We start from the raw sequence: 22,332 nt of genomic DNA, 5'->3' as shown, positions 1-22,332 counted from the left end.
ATAATTATATTACCTAAATATCAGCCAAATTGTATCCCTGTGTAACAACTTGTTTACAATTTTGTATTTTTGACTAGAGTGGTCCAATGAAGGCCATAAAATAAATAATAAAAAAACAGGCAAAGGGTGACAATGGGAAACCAATTACAAAGCGGCGAAGAAAACTGGATTTTACGGGAAATAATAGCTCAACGGCAGAGACTGAAAAGTGCATTATGTGTCTGGAGTCATGTGCCCAAAATGGGCGCTGAGGCGATGTCGTGCTGTTAGCAAACGTACTCGCGTCGGTAAACTGATGCCATAGCCCATTAACGCCAAATTTCTAATTCCTGTCCTAACGAATTGATTTCAGTGATTATGTCATGCAGTGTTGCTTGTCTGTTATCACTGACAACTCTACGCAAAAACCGTATCTCTCTGCCCTTAAGTGAAGGCCGTCGGCCTGTGCGTTGTCCGTGATGAAAGGTAATGCCTGAAATTTGGTATTCTCGGCACACTTGACATTGTGGATAGCGGAATATTGAATTTCTTAACTATTTTCGAAACAGAATTAGTCTAGGTCCATCAACCATACGCACTCAAAGTCCGTTAGTTCCCGATGTGCAGCCATAACCAAGTCAGAAACCTCTTCACAGCTTTAGTTGAATGTCAATACTCTTCCCCTTTAATAGCTTGTGTACGCCATACTATAGCCGCCTGTATACGTGCATATCGCTGCCACATGACTTTCGTCACCTCAGTGTTTATTACTTTCGTCTCTGACGGTCAGTAAGTACGCAGCGTATGCCACGTTGCTGTGAGCGCCGCGCAGTGCCGGCTGGCCGCTTGTACTTACGGAAGAGGCGCTCGGGGCTCATCATGCGCAGCATGTGTGGCGCCGGCGAGTTGAAGAGAGGGACGCGCATCGTGTTCCGGATTGGCAGCCGGCCGGAGGCGTCCGTCTTGAAGCTGCCGTTCTGGAAGGAGCGCATCGCGCTCACCCACGCCTCGCTCGTGCTGTACACGAAGCTGCCGTCGATCCACGCCGTCATCCGGTTCGTCTGCAAGCACAGCACACGTCGTCTAGCGTATTATTCGCGCACTCCTCGAAGATAACCGGTGCGGTTGCTGATGTACGCCAGCACAATCGGTACACGTGAAAGACACTCGACCTGCACCGGCGGTTATTCCTCGCTCCCAACCAAACCAGACTTTGGTAGCACATCGCACTGAATTTAGCCGTGGCAAGCCGAGTTAAGGACACACGATGCGAAACTCAGCGCATCGAAGAAAAGACAATATCGTGACAGTAATGGCCAGTGTGGAGATTGGTAACGACCCGAAACAAGTCAATATGTCCAAAAATCGTACGCCGTCTTGTTATTTTTTGCCGCTTCTGTTTCTACACCCAATGGACGAATGTCTTGCTGGAGCGCCCAATTAAAATTGAGGCGTAACGCACTGTCACTATCGTCGTTGCGACTACTAATGAAATTGATTAACTTCTCGTGTTTGGGGTTCCCAGTCGTATAGAATTTCGTAAAAAACATATTAGCCACTAGCTGTATTAATTATTTGTTTTCAGTATTGCAATTTCAGCATTAAGGCCGTTACCTAGTGGTGTAATGCAAAAGCTTATTACAAAAATTGCAAAGACAACACATCGCTTAGACTGTGCTTCAGGACATGTCAGTCTTCAAAAATCCTTCGACACGTGCACACACATCATAGTTGTATCCGAGCCGTTTAACTGTCAGTGTACAGCGGCATTAAACAAGTTCGGCCGAACGGGGTAGCCGCGCGGTCTCGGGCGTCTTGTCACCATCCGCGCGGATCCCCCCGTGGCAAGTTCGAGTCCTCCCTCGGGAATGGTTGTGTGTGTTGTCCATAGCGTGTTAGTTTAAGTTAGATTAAGTAGTGTGTAAGCTTAGGGACCGATGACGTAAGCAGTTTGGTCCCATAACATCTTACCACAAATTTACAAAAAATTTATTAATCAAGTTCGTTTGATGTCTCCGTATTTTACAGTTAAAACTCTTAGATACGACTATGACATGTGCAATGTTGCAGAATTTTTGAAGTTCTGCATGTGCTGAAGCACAATGGCGATGTATTACAATATTTCTGTCATTTTTGTTATGTACGGCAGTGTACATGGCATATTCGTGCCGTTCTGCATACAGGGTGATTCAAACGCCCTTACCCATGGATTTTATGCAACCTGAAACACTTTAAAATACCGCACCCAAAATTTTCATATTCTCACGTTTGCTACATTCAAAGTATTAGTCTCAGAGAAAAGGCTCTGAGGCTCTGAGCACTATGGGACTCAACTGCTGAGGTCATTAGTCCCCTAGAACTTAGAACTAGTTAAACCTAACTAACCTAAGGACATCACAAACATCCATGCCCGAGGCAGGATTCGAACCTGCGACCGTAGCGGTCCTGCGGTTCCAGACTGCAGCGCCTTTAACCGCACGGCCACTTCGGCCGGCCTCAGAGAAAAATGAGCAGGACCTTTGTGTAGGAACTTTAGTGTAGTTACATTTTGTACATTAAATTTCCTACCAAAAGGTTTTGTTCATTTTTCTGTAGGACTAATGGTTTTACGCATAGCAAGCGAGAGAATATGAAAGCCGCGCAGAGTGGCCGCGCGGTTTGAGGCCCCGTGTCACGGATTGCGCGGCCTCTTCCGCCGAAGGTTCGAGTCCTGCCTCGCGCATGGATGTGTTTGTTGTTCTTGGTGTAAGTTAGTTTAAGCAGTGTGTAAGTCTAGGGACCAATGACATCAGCAGTTTGATTCCTGAGGAATTCATACACATTTGAACATTTGAGAATATGAAAATCTCGTCCATGTTTTCTGAAAGCGTTGTGGGTTGCATAAACCTATCGGCATTGACAGGTACTTTATATGAACTCTTTATTTTTATAAGTTTTACATTTTACCAATTGCAGCAGCGAAAAAAAATAATGCGTATGTCCATTACTGCAGTAGCTGTACCCTGATCAGAAAAATAAAGTGATTGACAGCTAACTGATTATCTGATACCAGTCAGACGATCCAAACCGCACCTTTTGTTCTTCACTGTCGCATCGCTCTGCGTCCTCACGCTACGGTTGCCGTTGTCAGATGCGGACAACAATAGCTGCTGCTTAAGTAACTGTTGAGATTTACTGTCGTCGTATCGTTTGGTTTCTCTGAACTGATTTCTACACTCCTGGAAATTGAAATAAGAACACCGTGAATTCATTGTCCCAGGAAGGGGAAACTTTATTGACACATTCCTGGGGTCAGATACATCACATGATCACACTGACAGAACCACAGGCACATAGACACAGGCAACAGAGCATGCACAATATCGGCACTAGTACAGTGTATATCCACCTTTCGCAGCAATGCAGGCTGCTATTCTCCCATGGAGACGATCTTAGAGATGCTGGATGTAGTCCTGTGGAACGGCTTGCCATGTCATTTCCACCTGGCGCCTCAGTTGGACCAGCGTTCGTGCTGGACGTGCAGACCGCGTGAGACGACGCTTCATCCAGTCCCAAACATGCTCAATGGGGGACAGATCCGGAGATCTTGCTGGCCAGGGTAGTTGACTTACACCTTCTAGAGCACGTTGGGTGGCACGGGATACATGCGGACGTGCATTGTCCTGTTGGAACAGCAAGTTCCCTTGCCGGTCTAGTAATGGTAGAACGATGGGTTCGACGACGGTTTGGATGTACCGTGCACTATTCAGTGTCCCCTCGACGATCACCAGTGGTGTACGGCCAGTGTAGGAGATCGCTCCCCACACCATGATGCCGGGTGTTGGCCCTGTGTGCCTCGATCGTATGCAGTCCTGATTGTGGCGCTCACCTGCACGGCGCCAAACACGCATACGACCATCATTGGCACCAAGGCAGAAGTGACTCTCATCGCTGAAGACGACACGTCTCCATTCGTCCCTCCATTCACGCCTGTCGCGACACCACTGGAGGCGGGCTGCACGATGTTGGGGCGTGAGCGGAAGACGGCCTAACGGTGTGCGGGACCGTAGCCCAGCTTCATGGAGACGGTTGCGAATGGTCCTCGCCGATACCCCAGGAGCAACAGTGTCCCTAATTTGCTGGGAAGTGGCGGTGCGGTCCCCCACGGCACTGCGTAGGATCCTACGGTCTTGGCGTGCATCCGTGCGTCGCTGCGGTCCGGTCCCAGGTCGACGGGCACGTGCACCTTCCGCCGACCACTGGCGACAACATCGATGTACTGTGGAGACCTCACGCCCCACGTGTTGAGCAATTCGGCGGTACGTCCACCCAGCCTCCCGCATGCCCACTAAACGCCCTCGCTCAAAGTCCGTCAACTGCACATACGGTTCACGTCCACGCTGTCGCGGCATGCTACCAGTGTTAAAGACTGCGATGGAGCTCCGTATGCCACGGCAAACTGGCTGACACTGACGGCGGCGGTGCACAAATGCTGCGCAGCTAGCGCCATTCGACGGCCAACACCGCGGTTCCTGGTGTGTCCGCTGTGCCGTGCGTGTGATCATTGCTTGTACAGCCCTCTCGCAGTGTCCGGAGCAAGTATGGTGGGTCTGACACACCGGTGTCAATGTGTTCTTTTTTCCATTTCCAGGAGTGTATATTCTACTAAACAGTTGTTGCTGCAGCCATACAGCGAGCGCGGCTAACACAGAAAAGGCAACACTGTTCCTTTATATGCCTAACTGTCAATCTCTTTGTAGTTTGATGTATGTACCCCCGCACGGCGAGAGTTTCTTCTGCTTGTCTTCATGGTTGCCAAACCCTACCTTGGCCAGCAAGGTCGCCGGATCTCTCACCAAATGAGAATATTTCGAGTATTATGGGCAGAGCTCTCCAACCAGCTCGGTATTTTGACGATATAGCGCGCCAGATGGACAGAACTTCGCACGATATCTCTCAGGAGGACATCCAGCAACTCTATCAATCAATGCCAAGCCGAATAACTGCTTGCATAAGAGCCAGAGGTGGTACAAAGCGTTATTTACTTGCTCATTTTGCCAAGCTCTTTCTCTTGAATAAATCATCCACTCTTTCTGAAATTGTAATCATATGTTCGTATGTATAAACCACATGTAACGATTTCTGTCCCATTCGGATAAATCTTTCGTGGTGTGCCTATTTTTGTCTTACAGAAGTTTACTTCGATCCTGGAAACGTGCTACCGTAGCCAAATTGGTTAAGACGACCTGTAGTGATAAGCGGGAAATCCAGTTTCGAGTATCGGTCCGGTACTGATATTCATCCTTCACAACAGCTGATGACAGTCCGGTTCGGAAAATGCGAATCAATTTCGGAATTCTGTTATGAGCCAATAAATTAAAACGATTTGCTTAATAGGGTATTGCTCCACCTCAGGAACGCAATACAACAGTGATGGTGCCTGGTATGGATTCGACAAATTCTTGGTAGGCTTCCGGACGATTGTTACACAAAATGTCTGTGCAAACATCACGCAACGGTTACCGGAGGAATGTGACACCAAATGTCTACGCACACATACGCAACAACAGTAAATTGTGGACCGTTTGTTTACGGACGCTAACTGGTTAGCGTCCCAGATTTGTTCCATAAGGATCAGATCGGCCATATATTTTAGCCAAGACATCGCCATTAGTTCAATATCATGCTCCTCAAACCTCTTCAGCACAATTCTGGCCAATCGCATTCGGGCAAGACATTACGCATAAAGCGATGCAGGTGGTCTGCCGTAATGTTCATGTAGTCAACATCTGCAAAGTTGCCTTCGATTACTGGCCTGCCGGAGTGGCCGTGCGGTTCTAGGCGCTACAGTCTGGAGCCGAGCGACCGCTACGGTCGCAGGTTCGAATCCTGCCTCGGGAATGGATGTGTGTGATGTCCTTCGGTTAGTTAGGTTTAATTAGTTCTAAGTTCTAGGCGACTGATGACCTCAGAAGTTAAGTCGGATAGTGCTCAGAGCCATTTGAACCATTTTTTTTCGATTACTGCTGCAGGTACCATGAAATCCGAGGAGGCATAGCACTGCCACCATCGGCCTGCGTCCGTGGCGGGGAGAATGTTTAGAGCAGGCGTTTGCCTGGATGACGGCTTATCCTCAACCTGCTGTAACAAGAAACATGTTGCATCCGACCAGTTGACACGTTTTCATTGAACCAGGGTCAACGTATCGATCGTCTGGTGCGGAGTTCAACAGTGTGCGCCGAAACACATGTGCTTGCAGCAACATTATAATCTGTCTTCAGATATGTTACAGATCGTCTATTCTGCTTTACAGAGAGTGTAAGCCTCTAACATCCACGTCCTTTGATGAGGGATGGGCCTCCTTCAGCTTGTCACCTACTAGTATGTTCACGGTCCTTCGACCACTTGCCATAGATCTTCACGGCAGCAATACGCGAAAAGTCAACCACCTTTGGTGTTTCCGAGGTACTCGCCCTCTAGACGCCGGGCCATAAGAATTTCCCCGTCTTCAAACACGGTAATGTCAATGGATTGTCCTATTTATGACCTGTATCGTTGCTAGAATGGCTCCACATTTGTGCCTGTTCAGGTTACATAATTTCCTTACCGCGTCTCGTCTTCGTAGCGCCAATAGGTGGCATTCAAGCTCACGGTGAGCAGTGGGCATAATATTTAGCCTTATCAGTGTACATAGAAATCACTATAAAATAAAACTATTAATAATATTTCATTACATTTCAGTACTCACAAGTCTCACAAGCACGTGCGGCCTTGTGAAATGCTGTGGCACGTATCAAAACGCATTGAGTGGTATAGGCTCATGATACAATCCAATTATTACAGACGCCATTGTAACACAAATAGTAAGGCAAGGCTGAAGGCAGCCAATTAGAAATCCTACGTGTACACTGGTACACAGAAAAAGGATGTTATTTGACAGTGATTTCGCTATCGAGGCCTTCGCATGATTTTATATGCTCTTCTAACTAGACACACAGTCGTACAATGACAACTACTGCTAATCTTTCTTATAAGCGAAGAAATACGTACATATGCGTATGGATACTTACACGTTACACAAACACATAATGAGTTGAATTAAAACAACAGTGTTAGTAATAACAGTGGGAACATTGAGATGCTACTAACACAGTAAACTGTCAAAAAGTTTTGAAATAATTACGTTACTGCCGAGTATGAAAGACAACTACGCTGTACATGCAAGAAAACAAGAAAATAATCAGGTGATACGTAACAACCAGAATTTATAATCGTGAGTGTCAAATAGGACCATATTTATTTCATCATCTCACAATATGCTATTATGAAGCCTATGACAAACAAAGATAAGATAATAGCAGACATAACTGTAAAACAACAACACAGTTTCTGCAAGTACCTCGTTCATGGGTCGTTTATAGAGAACAGAAAGCCCAGGATGATTGCCAGAATAAAGTCTGTTACAGTGCTCGTTCAATGTTCGTCGTATATCTGTAACAATTTGCCTTCTGAGGAACAAAGAGCATCACACAGACAAGTAACATAGATTATCTGTTGTGAAGCCGTCGTACAACTGTCTCATAAATAAGTACTGAGAATATTACGTACCATTTGTCGAATGCTCGATATTGTATCACACGTTTCGGGACTATGTTATCTCATAATCAAGTGCTATAAACCAAGGGAACACAAGTAACTACATCACAATACTGACAATCATGTAAATACCTATATTGACCTTCAGTGCCTGGTCCAGTCAGGCCAGCAAAATCGGTGTAACCTTTTGTTATGAAATAGCATCCAATGAAAACGTTGGAGTTATAAAGTGTAGAAGCAGGACGAAGACTACGGGACTGCGTGTCCTTTGTGGTATGTTTTGTTTCGAGGAGTGGGCTGGCGCTGTGAGACGTACCTGCTCCCTGGGGCTGTTGGGGCTGGTGCCGGTGCGGCGGTCGTAGCCGGCGCGGTGGAAGGGGATGGATTTGCCGCCCTCGCACTCGCGGTCGTACATCTCGTCGCACTTCTCCACCTCGATGTGGTGCACCTCGATGGGGCAGCCGCTCTCGCTGGCCATCAGCACCTCGGAGCTCACCACCTGGCCTGAACAGTAGTCCGTCGCTAACAGCCGGACAAGGGTGGTACCCGCAAAACAACTCATCTACACACACACACACACACACACACACACACATATACACACACACCAACAAAGTCTCTCATGCCTTGCAAACTATATACATACTTCTTTTAGTCTAATTGTATCTTCACGGTCCCTACAGTTAGCAGTATGCAGCATTTTTCTACGGAATACACTACTGGCCATTGGTTCAAATGGCTCTGAGCACTATGGGACTCAACATCTTAGGTCATAAGTCCCCTAGAACTTAGAACTACTTAAACCTAACAAACCTAAGGACATCACACACACCCATGCCCGAGGCAGGATTCGAACCTGCGACCGTAGCAGCCCCGCGGTTCCGGACTGCAGCGCCAGAACCGCACGGCCACCGCGGCCGGCTACTGGCCATTAAAATTGCTACACCACGAAGATGACGTGCTACAGACGCGAAATTTAACCGACAGGAAGAAGATGCTGTGATATGCAAATGATTAGCTTTTCAGAGCATTCACATAAGGTTGGCGCCGGTGGCGACACCTACAACGAGCAGACATGAGGAAAGTTTCCAACCGATTTCTCATACACAAACAGCAGTTGACCGTTGTTGCCTGGTGAAACGTTGTTGTGGTGCCTCGTGTAAGGAGGAGAAATGCGTACCATCACGTTTCCGACTTTGATAAAGGTCGGATTGTAGCCTATCGCGATTGCGGTTTATCGTATCGCGACATTACTGCTCGCGTTGGTCGAGATCCCATGACTGTTAGCAGAATATGGAATCGGTGGGTTCAGGAGGGTAATAGGGAACGCCATGCTGCATCCCAACGGCCTCATATTACTAGGAGTCGAGATGACAGACATCTTATCCGCGTGGCTGTAACGGATCGTGCTGCCTCGTCTCGATCCCTGAGTCAAGAGATGGAGACGTTCGCAAGACAGCAACCATCTGCACGAACAGTTCGACGACGTTTGCAGCAGCATGGACTATCAGCTCGGAGACCATGGCTGCGGTTACCCTTGACGCTGCATCACAGACAGGAGCGCCTGCGATGGTGTACTCAACGACGAACCTGGGTGCACGAATGGCAAAACGTCATGTTTTCAGATGAATCCAGGTTCTGTGTACAGCATCGTGATGGTCGCATCCGTGTTTGGCGACATCGCGGTGAACGCACATTAGAAGCGTATATTCGTCATCGCCATACTGACATATCACCCGGTGTGATAGAATTGGGTGCCATTGGTTACACGTCTCGGTCACCTCTTGTTCGCATTGACGGCACTTTGTCCTGGCCAGCACATTCTCCAGATCTCTCACCAATTGAAAACGTCTGGTCAATGGTGGCCGAGCAACTGGCTCGTCACAATACATCAGTCACTACTCTTGATGAACTGTGGTATCGTGTTGAAGCTGCATGGGCAGCTGTACCTGTATATGCCATCCAAGCTCTGTTTGACTGAATGCCCAGGCGTATTAAGGCCGTTATTATGGCCGGAGGTGGTTGTTCTGGTTACTGATTTCTCAGGATCTATGCACCCAAACTGCGTGAAAATGTAATCAGATGTCAGTTCTAGTATAATATATTTGTCCAATGAATACCCGTTTACCATCTGCATTTCTTCTTGGTGTAGCAATTTTAATGGCCAGTGGTGTAGAAGGCGTTGCCAGAGATTTTAAGTCACTGGCTAAGTGATCAAAATTTTTTATTGCTGCATTGTGCACCCCTTTTTGTGCTTAAGACAACCTTAATGTGAAGTAATGAAAGTCATTTTTCCTTCTAGTATTGAAATTACGTACATCATTGTTCCTTTTAAACTGTAGTGGATTATTTAGAACAAACTTCACGAGGGAATAAATCTTGATACTGTGAAGTGTAGTCACAATCCTCAACTCCTTAAGCAGATGTGGGTGAGCACCACGTATTATTCTCGCAGAAGTTTTTGCGCAATGAAGACTTTCTTTCTTAGAGACAAGTTATCCCACAACATTACTCCATGAACATCACTGAACGAAGATGTGCAGAATATGGCAACTTACTGTTTTCTCTCCCCAAGTTTTGCAATGATTCTAAGTGCAAATGTGGCTAAACTAAGTTGTTTTAAGAACTCAAAAAGTGCTATTTCCAATTTAAATTCTCATGAATATGGACACCTAAGAATTTTTAAGTTTCTACTCTATTTATTATTTCGTCATCATGTGTTACACTTATCATTGGTGTAGTAGCCTTAGATGTATAGAACTGAAGACGTTATGTCTTTTTGAAATTGAGGGTGAGACTGTTTACAGAAAACTAGTCACTGATACTTTTAAGTTTCTACCCTATGTATTGTTTCCTCGACATGTCTTATACTTATTATTGGCTTAGTACCCCTAGATATGCAGAACTGAATACGTTATATCTTTTTAAAATTGAGTGTGAGGCTGTTTGCAGGAAAACAGTCAATGGTACTTTTAAGTTTCTGCCCTATTTATTGTTTTCTCACCATGTGTACACTTTTCATTGGCGTAGTACCCCTAGAGTGCAGAACTGAATATGTTGCCTCTTTTTAAAATTGAGGGCGAGACCATTCGCAGAAAACCAGTCAGTGATATTTCCAAGAACTAATTCTGCTTGTTGTATGATGGGAGATGGTTTATATACCTGAGACACAATAGCAGACCTAAGAAGGAGCCTTAATGAACCCCATACGTGATTTCTCCAGTTAGATTCATGTCCACAGACTATATTGGCTGGATTCCTGAGTATAACTTCCTACTTTCTTTTGCTGAGATATGACTTTATCCATCGTTTGGCTACCCCATCAGTTCCATGAAACCTCATTAGATCTAGGAGAATACTGTGATTCACTCAGTCAAATGCCTTAGGTAGGTCGCAGAAAGTACCAACCAGCGCTATTTTATTATTTAATACTTTTATGTAAACGGCATTCTCAGTAAAGCAACACCTCTGAAACCCAAACTGTGATTTTCTTAGTATATTGTTGTTGCTAAGGTGAAATAATGTTCTAGAACATATCACCTTGTCAAAAGTTTTGGAAACTGATGTCAGCAGTGAAATAGGTCGGTCGTTATCACCTTTCTTTAACGGCATATTTCAGTCTCACTGGAAAAATGCCTGCAATGCACTACAAATTTCAGACAAGACCGGGCTTATTACATGAGAACAAATCTTTAGTTTCGGACATCATGGTTAGTTTTGATGTGGTATCGCTGTTCACCAGGGTCCCACTGGAGGACTCACTACAACTGATTGCAGAGAAATTTGACGGTGTTCTGTTGGACCTGTTCAGTCATACACTGACATCCACGTATTTCCTGTACAGAAACCAATATTACGTGCAAACTGAAGGTGTAGCTATGGGCGGCCCACTGTCCCCTGTGGTTGCCAACATGTTTATGGAGAGTTTTGAGGAGAGGGCATTGGAGACAGCCACATTTAAACCCACATGCTTCTTTAGGTATGTGGATGACACCTTCGAGATATGGCCACATGGGATGGACAGGCTCAATGAGTTTCTTGAACATCTTAACTCATGCCACCCTAATATCAAGTTCACCATGGAACTGGAGAAGAATGGCCAGCTGCCATTTCTGGATGTACTAGTCCAGAGGAAAGCAGATGGATCAATTGGCCACAGTGTGTACCGAAAACCAACACACACTGATTTATATCTGCAGGCCAGCAGCTGTCACCACCCTGCACAGAAGAATGGGGTTCTGAAGACTTTGGTCCACAGAGCACGTGCCCTGTCAGACCAAGAGAATCTACCTATAGAGATAGAACGTCTCAAAACAGTTTTCTCCAAGAATGGATACACGGACAGACAAATTGAGAGGGCACTCCAACCAGCCACTATACTACAGGTTCCTGAAGACGACCAATATGAAGCAAAGAAGGTGGCATATCTGCCCTATGCTGGCTCTATTTCTGCCAGAATCAGTAGGATCCTCCGTAAACACAATATCAAGTGTGTTTTCTGCCCATCCAACAAGATCGGGGGACTGCTGGGGAGTGTCAAAGACGACCTGGGGTTACGAAAACCAGGGATTTACAATATACCTTATCAATGTGGCATGTCCTACATTGGTCAGACGACAAGAACTGTGGAGATCAGGTGCAAAGAACATCAGAGGCACACTAGATTAAGACAGGTGACTAAGTCAGCCATAGCTGAACACTGTCTAGAAATAGATCATGCCATGAAGTATGAGGATACCAAGATTCTAGCACAAACACCCAGACTTTGGAACAGTGTTATAAGAGAATCGATAGAAATAAAAATGGCTGACGATCTTATGAACCGTGACACAGGGTACCAGCTAAGCAGAGCCTGGGATCCGGCTCTGGGATTGTTAAAGGAGCAACGGGGCCAGCTGCAACACTACACAAACAGAAGAAACAGAGACATGGAGATGGAAAACGAGCCCCTATCGGACTGCCAGGCGCACCAGACCGCTTCGCTTCGCTTCTTCCTTACGAGCTTTCCTTTGCTCGCGTGGGGGCAGGGTAAACAATGCTTTGTTGTTCCTGCTATGCCTGTTGTTTTGATTACAGAGCCTGTTTTATTGGTTCGGCCTATGGGGATACAGTTGTATCCTGCCTGCTGAGGGTTGTTAGTCCGTCAGTAGGTCAGGCCAACGTGTGGTTGGCCTGTGGTGTATGTTGTGGCCCAGGTCCTGTATGAGCCGGTTTTCAGAGTTCTCGGCCTTGCTGTAGAACAGCCGTGCAGTCTGTCTAAAGCGGTTCCGCAGTTGCAGGATTCCGGCCTGCTCATGTAGCAGAGTGGAGGAGTATCTTCGTGGAAGGCGCAGGGCGAGCTTTAGGGCTCTGTTCTGCACCCTCTGTAGCGTGCCTATATGGGTGTCGGCTGCCATGCCCCACACCACGGCTGCGTACTCTAGCACTGGTCTGACCAGCGCTAGGTACAGGGTGATGCCGTGCTGGGGGGCCAGCGTCGACGTGGGGTTAAGCAGGGGGTACAGGGTGTGAAGTCGCCCTATAGCCCTGCTCCTAACGTCCTGGACGTGTGGTCTCCAGGTAAGCCTTTGGTCGAGTGTGACCCCGAGGTATTTGCCGGTTTTACTCCACGGCACGGGGCTCCCCGTGATAGTAACCGGCGGCAAATCGGGAGGCAGCAGTCTTCTAGTGAATACTACTGCCTGGCTCTTTGCAGCGTTCTGTTTGAGCCGCCACTTGGTTGACCACGCGCCCAGGGTGTCGCAGCCAATCTGGAGGAGGCGTCGCATTTCCCTCACGTTCATGCTCCGCACGAATAGCGCGGTGTCGTCAGCATAGAGTGCTAATTTCACCGGCGCCACTTGTGGGGCATCTGCGGTGAAAATGGAGTACAGCAGGGGGCCAAGGACGGACCCCTGTGGCACTCCTGCTCGTATCGGCCTGTGGGTCGAGGTGCCATCATCTAGTCGGACGTGGAAGGTCCGGTCAGCCAGGTAGGAGCGGATGAGGACTCCATGTGATGTCGGTACCCCGTGCACAAAGAGTTTGTACACGAGGCCGTCGTGCCACACGGAGTCGAAGGCTCTGGAGACATCAAGGAACACCGCCCCAAGGTATTCCCTGGTCTCCAGGGCGCGCATGGCTTCTTCCACCAGCCGCAGAAGCTGGTGGGTGGTGGAATGACCGCTCCTGAATCCGAACTGTTCGTCCGGGATGATGCCCTCGACCGTCACATGTCGGAGCAGCCTCTTGGCGTACAGACGCTCGAACACCTTGGAGAGGGACGGGAGAAGGCTGATTGGCCTGTAGTTTTCAGCCTGCCTTGCGTCCTTATTCGCTTTGTGTATGGCTACCACCTTCGCGTGTTTCCACTCGGAGGGGTAGATCCCAGAGCGGAGAACCTGATTGAAGATGCCTGTAAGGAGCTGGTGAGCCCCTTCTGGCAGGTTCTTCAGCAGGTGGTTGTTGACGCCGTCGGCGCCTCCCGCCCTTTTGGTGTTGAGCGTCCGTATCTGTTCTGCCACTTCCTCCTCTGAGATGGGGTCGATCCTGTCCCCTTCTTCTCTCGCTGCTAGGAAGATGGGGAGCTCTTCCTCCACTCTGCCAATGTGGGCCACATCGAGATTGTCATCCACTGGGGTGAATGACGACTCGAAGTGGTCGGCCAGTATTCCTGCTTTCCCGTCTGGACTGCAGACGACCATCTGCCCAGCCTGCAGCGGTGGGACTCGCTGCCGCCGGCGCAGGAAGGACTTGACGACTCGCCAAGCACTGCCGTCCTGTGTGTTGAGGGTGGCGACTAGGTCGGCCCAGTCGCGGTTTCTGTGTTCCTCAACCGCCGCCTTGATCTCCCTCCTCATCCTGTTTAGGAGGCGTTTGGTGGCAGGTTGTCGCGTGAGTTGCCATTCACGGAACACTCTGTTCTTCTCCCGTATAGTCTCCCGTATGTGCAACGGGAGGCTACGGGCGAAATCCTTTGGCTGGCGTGGGGGAGGAGGTGATGCTACTTCAGCTGCAAGTAGCAGCTGGCGGTTGAGGTACCGTAGTGCGTTGTCTACCCCCACTTCCGTGGGGTCAGGTGCATCCGAGAGAAGTTCCAGGACGTTCTCCTGGTACCTCTCGCTGTCCATTCGGTGGTAGTTCCTACGGCGGGGTGGGAGGGTGGCCCCCCTTACGTCGATGTCGTAGACCACTGGTAGGTGGTCTGACGACAGTGCACACCGGGTGGCGGCGGTCATGTGGTTCCCGATGCCCTTAATAAGGGCGATATCGAGAACATCTGACTGCCCTCGGTGTGGATAGATGGTGTGGTCCTGGGGTCCGAGCGCGATGGCGCCGTTGCGGAGGGCGGCACGGAGGAGTCGACGACCGCTGACGTTGGTGAGACGGGAGTTCCACTCCGTGTGCTTAGCGTTAAAGTCGCCAGCCAGGAAAACCCGTCCCCCAATCGTCAGTAGTGTGTCAAAGTCTGCCTCCAGGAGATTACCGCGTGGCGGCCTGTAGGCGGCCACGAAGGTAATCTGTCCCACCATGGAGGAGACATTGACCCCTGTCGCTTCAAGGGTTGCCAGGGCTGGGAGATGGACCTGGTGGTGTCGCAGGGAGGTCCTGACATAGATGGCAGTTCCTCCTCCGGCGGTTGGCCTGTCGTGGCGGTAGCAGGCATAGTTCGCTACCTTTACCTGGACTCCTGGTTTCAGGTGAGTCTCGCACACTAGACACAAGTCGACTGCCTCGTCCTGTATAAATTGGCGAAACTCACCTTGTTGTTTTACCAGTCCGTTTGCGTTGAATACGCATACCGATAGACCATGGATCTGTTGTCTATCCATGGTGAGCTACTGGGGGAACGGTGACAGCCTGGAGGGCCCCCGTTACTGCCGTGACAAGCACTGGCAGTTGCGTCAGTATGGTGTTGAGTGAGCGTAGCAGCTCACCCAAACTGGTTGCATCGGTACCTGGAGAAGTGGCGGTTGCGTGGGCGGGCGCCGAGGCAGCGGCTACGGTTTGCGGCTGCGACGCCCCAACCGGTCGCCGCATATGGCGTTCCGCATTTTGCAGTGAGTTGCTGGTGGTGGTGGGGGGGGGGGGGGACTTGGGGGTGTCCACCCACTGAGTTTTTGGACAACGGGATGTCCGGCGTTCCTGAGTCCTCTGGGGCTGTGGGGTTTGTCTCTGCGTTCTGGTGTTAGCGCACCAGACCGAAGATGGAACACCTAGAAGTGGGACTGGTGGGCGCGGACCGCAGAGGGAACATCCAGAGCCGCAGCGGACGAAAAACGGAGCGGCAACGCTCCAACAGGTCGTGGTGAGCGGGCGCGGACCGCAGGGGGAACGCTTGGTACCCCAGACCGTAGATGAAACCCCCAGGAGCGGGTTTGGTGGGCGCGGACCGCAGAGGGAACACCTAGAACCGCGGCGGACGGAAAACGGAGCAGCAACGCTCCAGCAGGTCGCGGGGAATGGGCGCGGACCACAGAGGAAGCGCCTGCAGCCGTTGGTGGAGGGGGAAGGCCATAGGCATAAATACTGGACCAGGTCCACTCGAGGAGCAGTCTCAGGTCGCACCTGATGAAGGTTACGAGCTACGTGACCGAAATATTGTGCAAGTACGACGCTGATATCCGGCAGAACACCCGACAACCCAAGATGTCTTTAATACTCTATTGGAAACACCATCAAAACCAGATGAGCCTTTTATTTTTGAGAGATTGTATAATTTTCTTAATTTCGGAAGGAAGGGTTGGTGATATATTCACATGACTGAATTTTATGAGAGTTATTTTTTCAACATACTACAGTGATTTTTGTCTTGAACTGATTGAGCCTATACTTTTTACTATATTTAAGAAGTGATTATTAAATACATTTGCTACCCGCAAGTCATCATTTATAGCCCTTCCATTCAGTTCAATACTAACGTTGTCTTGTTCTGTTACTCGTTGTCCTGTCTCTCGTTTCGCTACATTCCACACAGCCTTAAGTCTGTTGTCGACTTACTTATTCCTGAGATTATGTGTATGTCCCTTGATTTTTGATAAGCTTTCTTAGTAATTTTTAGTAGTTTTTGTAGAGTGCAGCTACTGCAGGATCCCTACTTGTTCTTGCCAAAAGATACATTTCGCTCTTCCTTTCACAGGGTGTTTCAGTCCCTCTAAGTGATCCTTATCCTTTACATGGCTGTTCAGTGTCTTTTCTGATTAGCTTATGCGGAAAGCTATTTTCAAATAATGATACGAATATATCATGGAATAGATTAAATTTTATGTTATCATTTGGTTCATTGTAAATTTCATACCAGGTCAACTCCTCTAAACTATTCTGAAAAAGATTTGTCTCGGAGTCAGTGATTACTTTGATTTCCACTAAGTTGTGTCCATACTGTAATGCACTATGTTATTTACCATATCTACCTGTGCATCATGATCAGAGATAGCAATTGTTACTGGGCAAACAGTTACTTTCTTGCTTTGAGCTTCACAAAAGAAAACATCAATTAGGGTCCTACTGTTTTTATCCAGCCATTTAGGGAATCAGTTACTGAGATCAAATTGCACGAACCAAACAAGGTTTTCAGACAATTTAGAAAATCTACAGTGAATCGCCACAGACTATTAACTGCTTGCTGCTGTCTGGCAGACAGCACGGTAAGGAATCCACATTCCTCAGCAAAAAATCAAAATTTGCCAGTGGGTGCCTATATACAGTTACAATTAAAAATGAACTACATACTTCTTTGTGCTGATCACTACAAAATCTACTGGTTCCAGTGATTTTGAACATGTCTTCTGTCTTAATACCAGGATTGGATAAAAAGTCGTGGCAACACTGTCATAAAATGAAGGATGTGCATCAGATGGCCTGCAAGCTGTCTGCAGCTGGCAGCAGGACAGTTGAGGTAGCGCACTGAGCGGGCGACTGCTGTGTTTGAATCATCTGCAGTGTGTACTGTCTGAAAGAGCGGGAAGCCAGTACAAGCGTCATAACAGACAGTCGCTGCAGCTTACTAATGCAGTTTCTTCCGACATCATCCTTGTTCCACATTGATATTGAATCCCGTCATCCCTCATGACAATACGCGATACGACGTGGGGGCGGATCCACCGTATTCACCCGATATGAGTCTGTGCGATTACGACGTGTTCGCTAAAATGAAGGAACCTCTTCTTAGCATGCACTGCAACACAAGAGAAGATGTAATCCGTGGCGCCGTGCCATAGGGCGGCCCTTGCGAAACACCGACAGAGAAGGACGTACTGACGTTATGCGACACCTTCGATCTCTGTGGGGGAAGGTGATCGAGATGCGGGGCGATTATATTGAGAGCATGTGACACGGTGAACGTCTGACAACAAACTATCATATGAACTATGTGTTGCCACTACTTTTTATTCAACACACCTATATGTAACAACTTCACATTTTACCATATTAGCTCTGCATGAGGTGCTATAGTGGAATCTTTTATACTTACCTAACTCTGTTGTTATGTGGTGCTCAGAAAGGCACAGGAGATCTACTTTTCAAAGCTCTCTAAATTTTATACCATGATCATTTTTGACGCTTGCAGCCTCATTGCCACATGTATCTCACACATATACAGGGTGTAAATTTAAGTTAACATACAAGAATAACTCAAAAAATAAGCTTCACAGGAAAACGTCTGTAGAATCCAAAGTTGATTATTTTCGAGGGGGACATCTGCTGGTGCTAAAATTTGCCCGCCACCTCAGCCCTCTGGGGGTGGGGCGGGAGGCAACTTTAAAATTTCAAATGGGAACCCCATTTTTTATTGCAGAATCAGATTCTACATAAAAAAACTACGTACATTTTGTCTTAAACATTTGTTTTGAATCTTGGTAGTTGGCGCTGTAATTCAAGAAAATCCATGTTCTCATTTTTGTGTGGAAAATGGTTACGGATAAATAAAAAATACTTATTCACTTCGTAAATTTTGACTCGCTAATACTAAAGCTCTCCCTCCCTCCCCATAGGGTGAGGTTTGACAGAGAGGAATTAGAGTTTTACAAATGTAAAACTGTAGCACCACATTTCGAAAGCTTCTATTCTCTTCTTGTCCAAACTAGTTATCGTCCATGTTTCACTTCCATGCATGGCTACACTCCACACAAATACTTTCAGAAACGACTACCTGACACTTAAATCTATACTCGATGTTAACAAATTTATCTTCTTCAGAAACGCTTTCCTTGCCATTGCCAATCAACATTTTATATCCTCTCTACTTCGACCGCCATCAGTTATTTTGCTCCCCAAATAGCAAAACTCATTTACTACATTAAGTGTCTCATTTCCTAATCTAATTCCCTCAGCATCACCCCACTTAATTCGACTACATTCCATTATTATCGTTTTGCTTTTGTTGATGTTCATCTTATATCCTCCTTTTAAGACACTGTCTACTCCGTTCAACTGCTCTTCCAAGTCCTTTGCTGTCTCTGACAGAATTACAATGTCATCGGCGAACCTCAAAGTTTTTGTTTCTTCTCCATGGATTTTAATACCTACTCCGAACTTTTCTTTTGTTTCCTTTATTGCTTGCTCAATATACAGATTGAATAACATCGGGGATACGCTACAACCCTGTCTCACTCCCTTCCCAACCACTGTTTCCCTTTCATACCCCTCGACTCATATAACTGCCATCTGCTTTCTGTACAAATTGTAAATAGCCTTTCGCACCCTGTATTTTACTCCTGCCACCTTCAGAATTTGAAAGAGAGTATTCCAATCAACATTGTCAATAGCTTTCTCTACGTCTACAAATGCTAGAAACGTAGGTTTGCCTTTCCTTAATCTTTCTTCTAAGATAAGTCGTAGGGTCAGTATTGCCTCACGTGTTCCAACATTTCTACGGAATCCAAACTGATCTTCCCCGAGGTCGGCTTCTACCAGTTTTTCCATTCGTCTGTAAAGAATTCGCGTTAGTATTTTGCAGCTCTGACTTATTAAACTGATAGTTCCGTAATTTTCACATCTGTCAAAACCTGCTTTCTTTGGAATTGGAATTATTATATTCTTCTTGAAGTCTGAGGGTATTTCGCCTGTCTCATACATCTTACTCACCAGATGGTAGAGTTTTGTCATGACTGGGTCTCCCAAGGGTGTCAGTAATTCTAATGAAATGTTGTCTACTCCAGGGGTCTTGTTTCGACTCAGGTCTTTCAGTGCTCTGTCAAACTCTTCATGCAATATCATATCTCCCACTTCATCTTCATCTACATCCTCTACTGTCCCCAAGTCCATCGCCCTTGTATAGACCCTCTATATACTCCTTCCACCTTTCTGCTTTCCCTTCTTTGCTTAGAACTGGGTTTCCATCTGAGCTCTTGATATTCATACAAGTGGTTCTCTTTTCTCCAAAGGTCTCTTTAATTTTCCTGTAGGCAGTATCTATCTTACCCCTAGTGAGATAAGCCTCTACATCCTTACATTTGTCCTCTAGCCATCCCTGCTTAGCCATTTCGCACTTCCTATCGACCTCATTTTTGACATGTTTGTATTCCTTTTCGCCTGCTTCATTTACTGCATTTTTATATAAACGAGGATAATGGAATGTAGTCGTATTAATTCGGGTGATGCTGAGGGAATTAGATTAGGAAATGAGACACTTAACGTAGTAAAGGAGTTTTGCTATTTGGGGAGCAAAATAACTGATGATGGTCGAAGTAGAAATGATATAAAACGTAGACTGGCAATGGCAAGGAAAGTGTTTCTGAAGAAGAGAAATTTGTTAACATCGAGTGTAGATTTAAGTGTCAGGAAGTCGTTTCTGAAAGTATTTGTGTGGAGTGTAGCCATGTATGGAAGTGAAACACGGACGATAACTAGTTTGGACAAGAAGAGAATAGAAGCTTTCGAAATGTGGTGCTGCAGAAGAATGCTGAAGATTGGATGGGTAGATCACATAACTAATGAGGAGGTGTAACTCTTCAGGCTTTCCCGGCGATCTAATGACATCTTGGGTTGTCGGGTGTTCTGCCGGATATCAGCGTCGTACTTGCACGATATTTCGGTCACGTAGCTCGTAACCTTCATCAGGTGCGACCTGAGACCAGTCTCAGGTCGCACCTGATGAAGGTTACGAGCTACGTGACCGAAATATCGTGCAAGTACGACGCTGATATCCGGCAGAACACCCGACAACCCAAGATGTAATGAGGAGGTATTGAATAGGATTGGGGAGAAGAGATGTTTGTGGCTCAACTTGACTAGAAGAAGGGATCGGTTGGTAGGACATTTTCTGAGGCATCAAGGGATCACCAATTTAGTATTGGAGGGCAGCGTGGAGGGTAAAAATCGTAGAGGGAGACCAAGAGATGAATACACTAAGCAGATTCAGAAGGATGGATGTTGCAGTAAGTACTGGGAGATGGAGATGCTTGCACAGGATAGAGTAGCATGGAGAGCTGCATCAAACCGGTCTCACGAGTGAAGACCACAACAACAACAAGGAACATGGTGACTGGTTAATTAATCGTTCCTTGTTGATGGCTAAGTTATGTGGCGACTGAGTAAAGAAGGGTTCCTTTTTAGTGGATAAGGGACGTAGTGACTTGGTTGTTAGTACGTAAGGTACATGGCGACTGACCGAAGAAGGCGAGCAGCGCGGTCCTGTTGCGGGCGGAGGCCATGCCGTCCTGCCCCCGCATGAACATCTGGCTGAGGCGGCGCGGGCTGGGCCGGCTCTGGCCCGCCAGCATGTACACGCCGTCCGCGTACGACGGCGGCGTCTTGCGGGTCAGCTGGTTGTCTGCAACACCAAAACACGCACACACGTCAGGCACGCCGCGTTACCAGTCTCCTACTCGCTTTGTAATGTTTGTAGGCTATTCAAGGAATGTGATATTAGCTCTATGTCTTTCATTCGATACGTCGTACTTAATATTTGTACACTGGACATTTTTCACACAGTACTCTTCAATAGTCAATGTGTTACTTCACGGCGGTTGTGAGTACAAGCATTATGACCTCTAGTTGTCAGCGGCATTGTCGTTGCAGTAGTATTTTGTGAGGAGCAAGTGCAGGATGTTGGTCAGACTACTGAGCGATCTGAATATTGCTAGCAGAGATAAAGATACAGACGATGTCGGATTTTGGAAATTTGACTTGGTAAAAATTAACTGAGAATTGTGGAGATTTTCAAGTAACGTTGTTGCTGAACTGCTGCTTTCGCGTAATTTATGATGTGTTTGAAAAACGGAAAGTTTTTGTGGAATTTTTCTTTACTGTTTCGAGTTAGTTACTTTCATTGTTCTGACGTGATTAAAGAAAATTATCCGTTCACATAGCTTGCACTCAGAAGTTATAGATTTACCACTCCTTTAACGTTCTACCAATTGATTTCATGGCAGCTTAATATATTTTTGTTTAAGTGGTTTTTGTAAACATGTTGACAGTTGTTAAAGTATAAGAGTTGCAATATAGTTTCCGGATGCTACTCTCTTCTGCATCATTTAGCGAATGCAATTTCCTGCACTGTCACCTCATGAAACTGTGGATTTTTAACAATGGTCACTGCATTGCACTCTGCGGATCACAGTGCTGAAAACTGAAGTTTAGTGCCGTTAGAATACGAGGTCTGTGCAAAAAATTTCGGAACATAAGTAATTTCGAGACAGTGGTGTGTTGGACCGATATGCCTGTGTTTTATGTGAACTGCCGCAAGTTTCATTGTTGCATGTCCGTTACTTATTGTTCAGTGCTGTATTGTGTAGAACATTGTGTCGCATAGTTCGCGAATTTCGAGATGGCAGAGTTACAGGAGCAACGCCTCTG

General features: G+C 46.9%; 1 protein-coding gene across 1 annotated transcript in view; it reads right to left on the bottom strand.

Moving 5' to 3' along the window:
- Positions 1-22,332, bottom strand: part of LOC126252548 (dual oxidase) — a 609,052-nt gene that overhangs the window by 150,455 nt on the left and 436,265 nt on the right. The window contains exons 3-5 of the mRNA XM_049953446.1: positions 21,146-21,307; positions 7,871-8,058; positions 836-1,040 (exon numbers count right to left, since the gene is read on the bottom strand). Coding sequence (XP_049809403.1) covers positions 836-1,040; positions 7,871-8,058; positions 21,146-21,307 — 555 coding nt within the window. The remainder of the gene's footprint in view (positions 1-835; positions 1,041-7,870; positions 8,059-21,145; positions 21,308-22,332) is intronic.

The sequence above is a fragment of the Schistocerca nitens genome, chromosome 4 (assembly GCF_023898315.1).
Source record: "Schistocerca nitens isolate TAMUIC-IGC-003100 chromosome 4, iqSchNite1.1, whole genome shotgun sequence".
NCBI lineage: Eukaryota > Metazoa > Arthropoda > Insecta > Orthoptera > Acrididae > Schistocerca > Schistocerca nitens.
The sequence above is the reverse complement of the archived record's forward strand: the minus strand, read 5'-3'. Positions and strand labels throughout refer to the sequence as shown.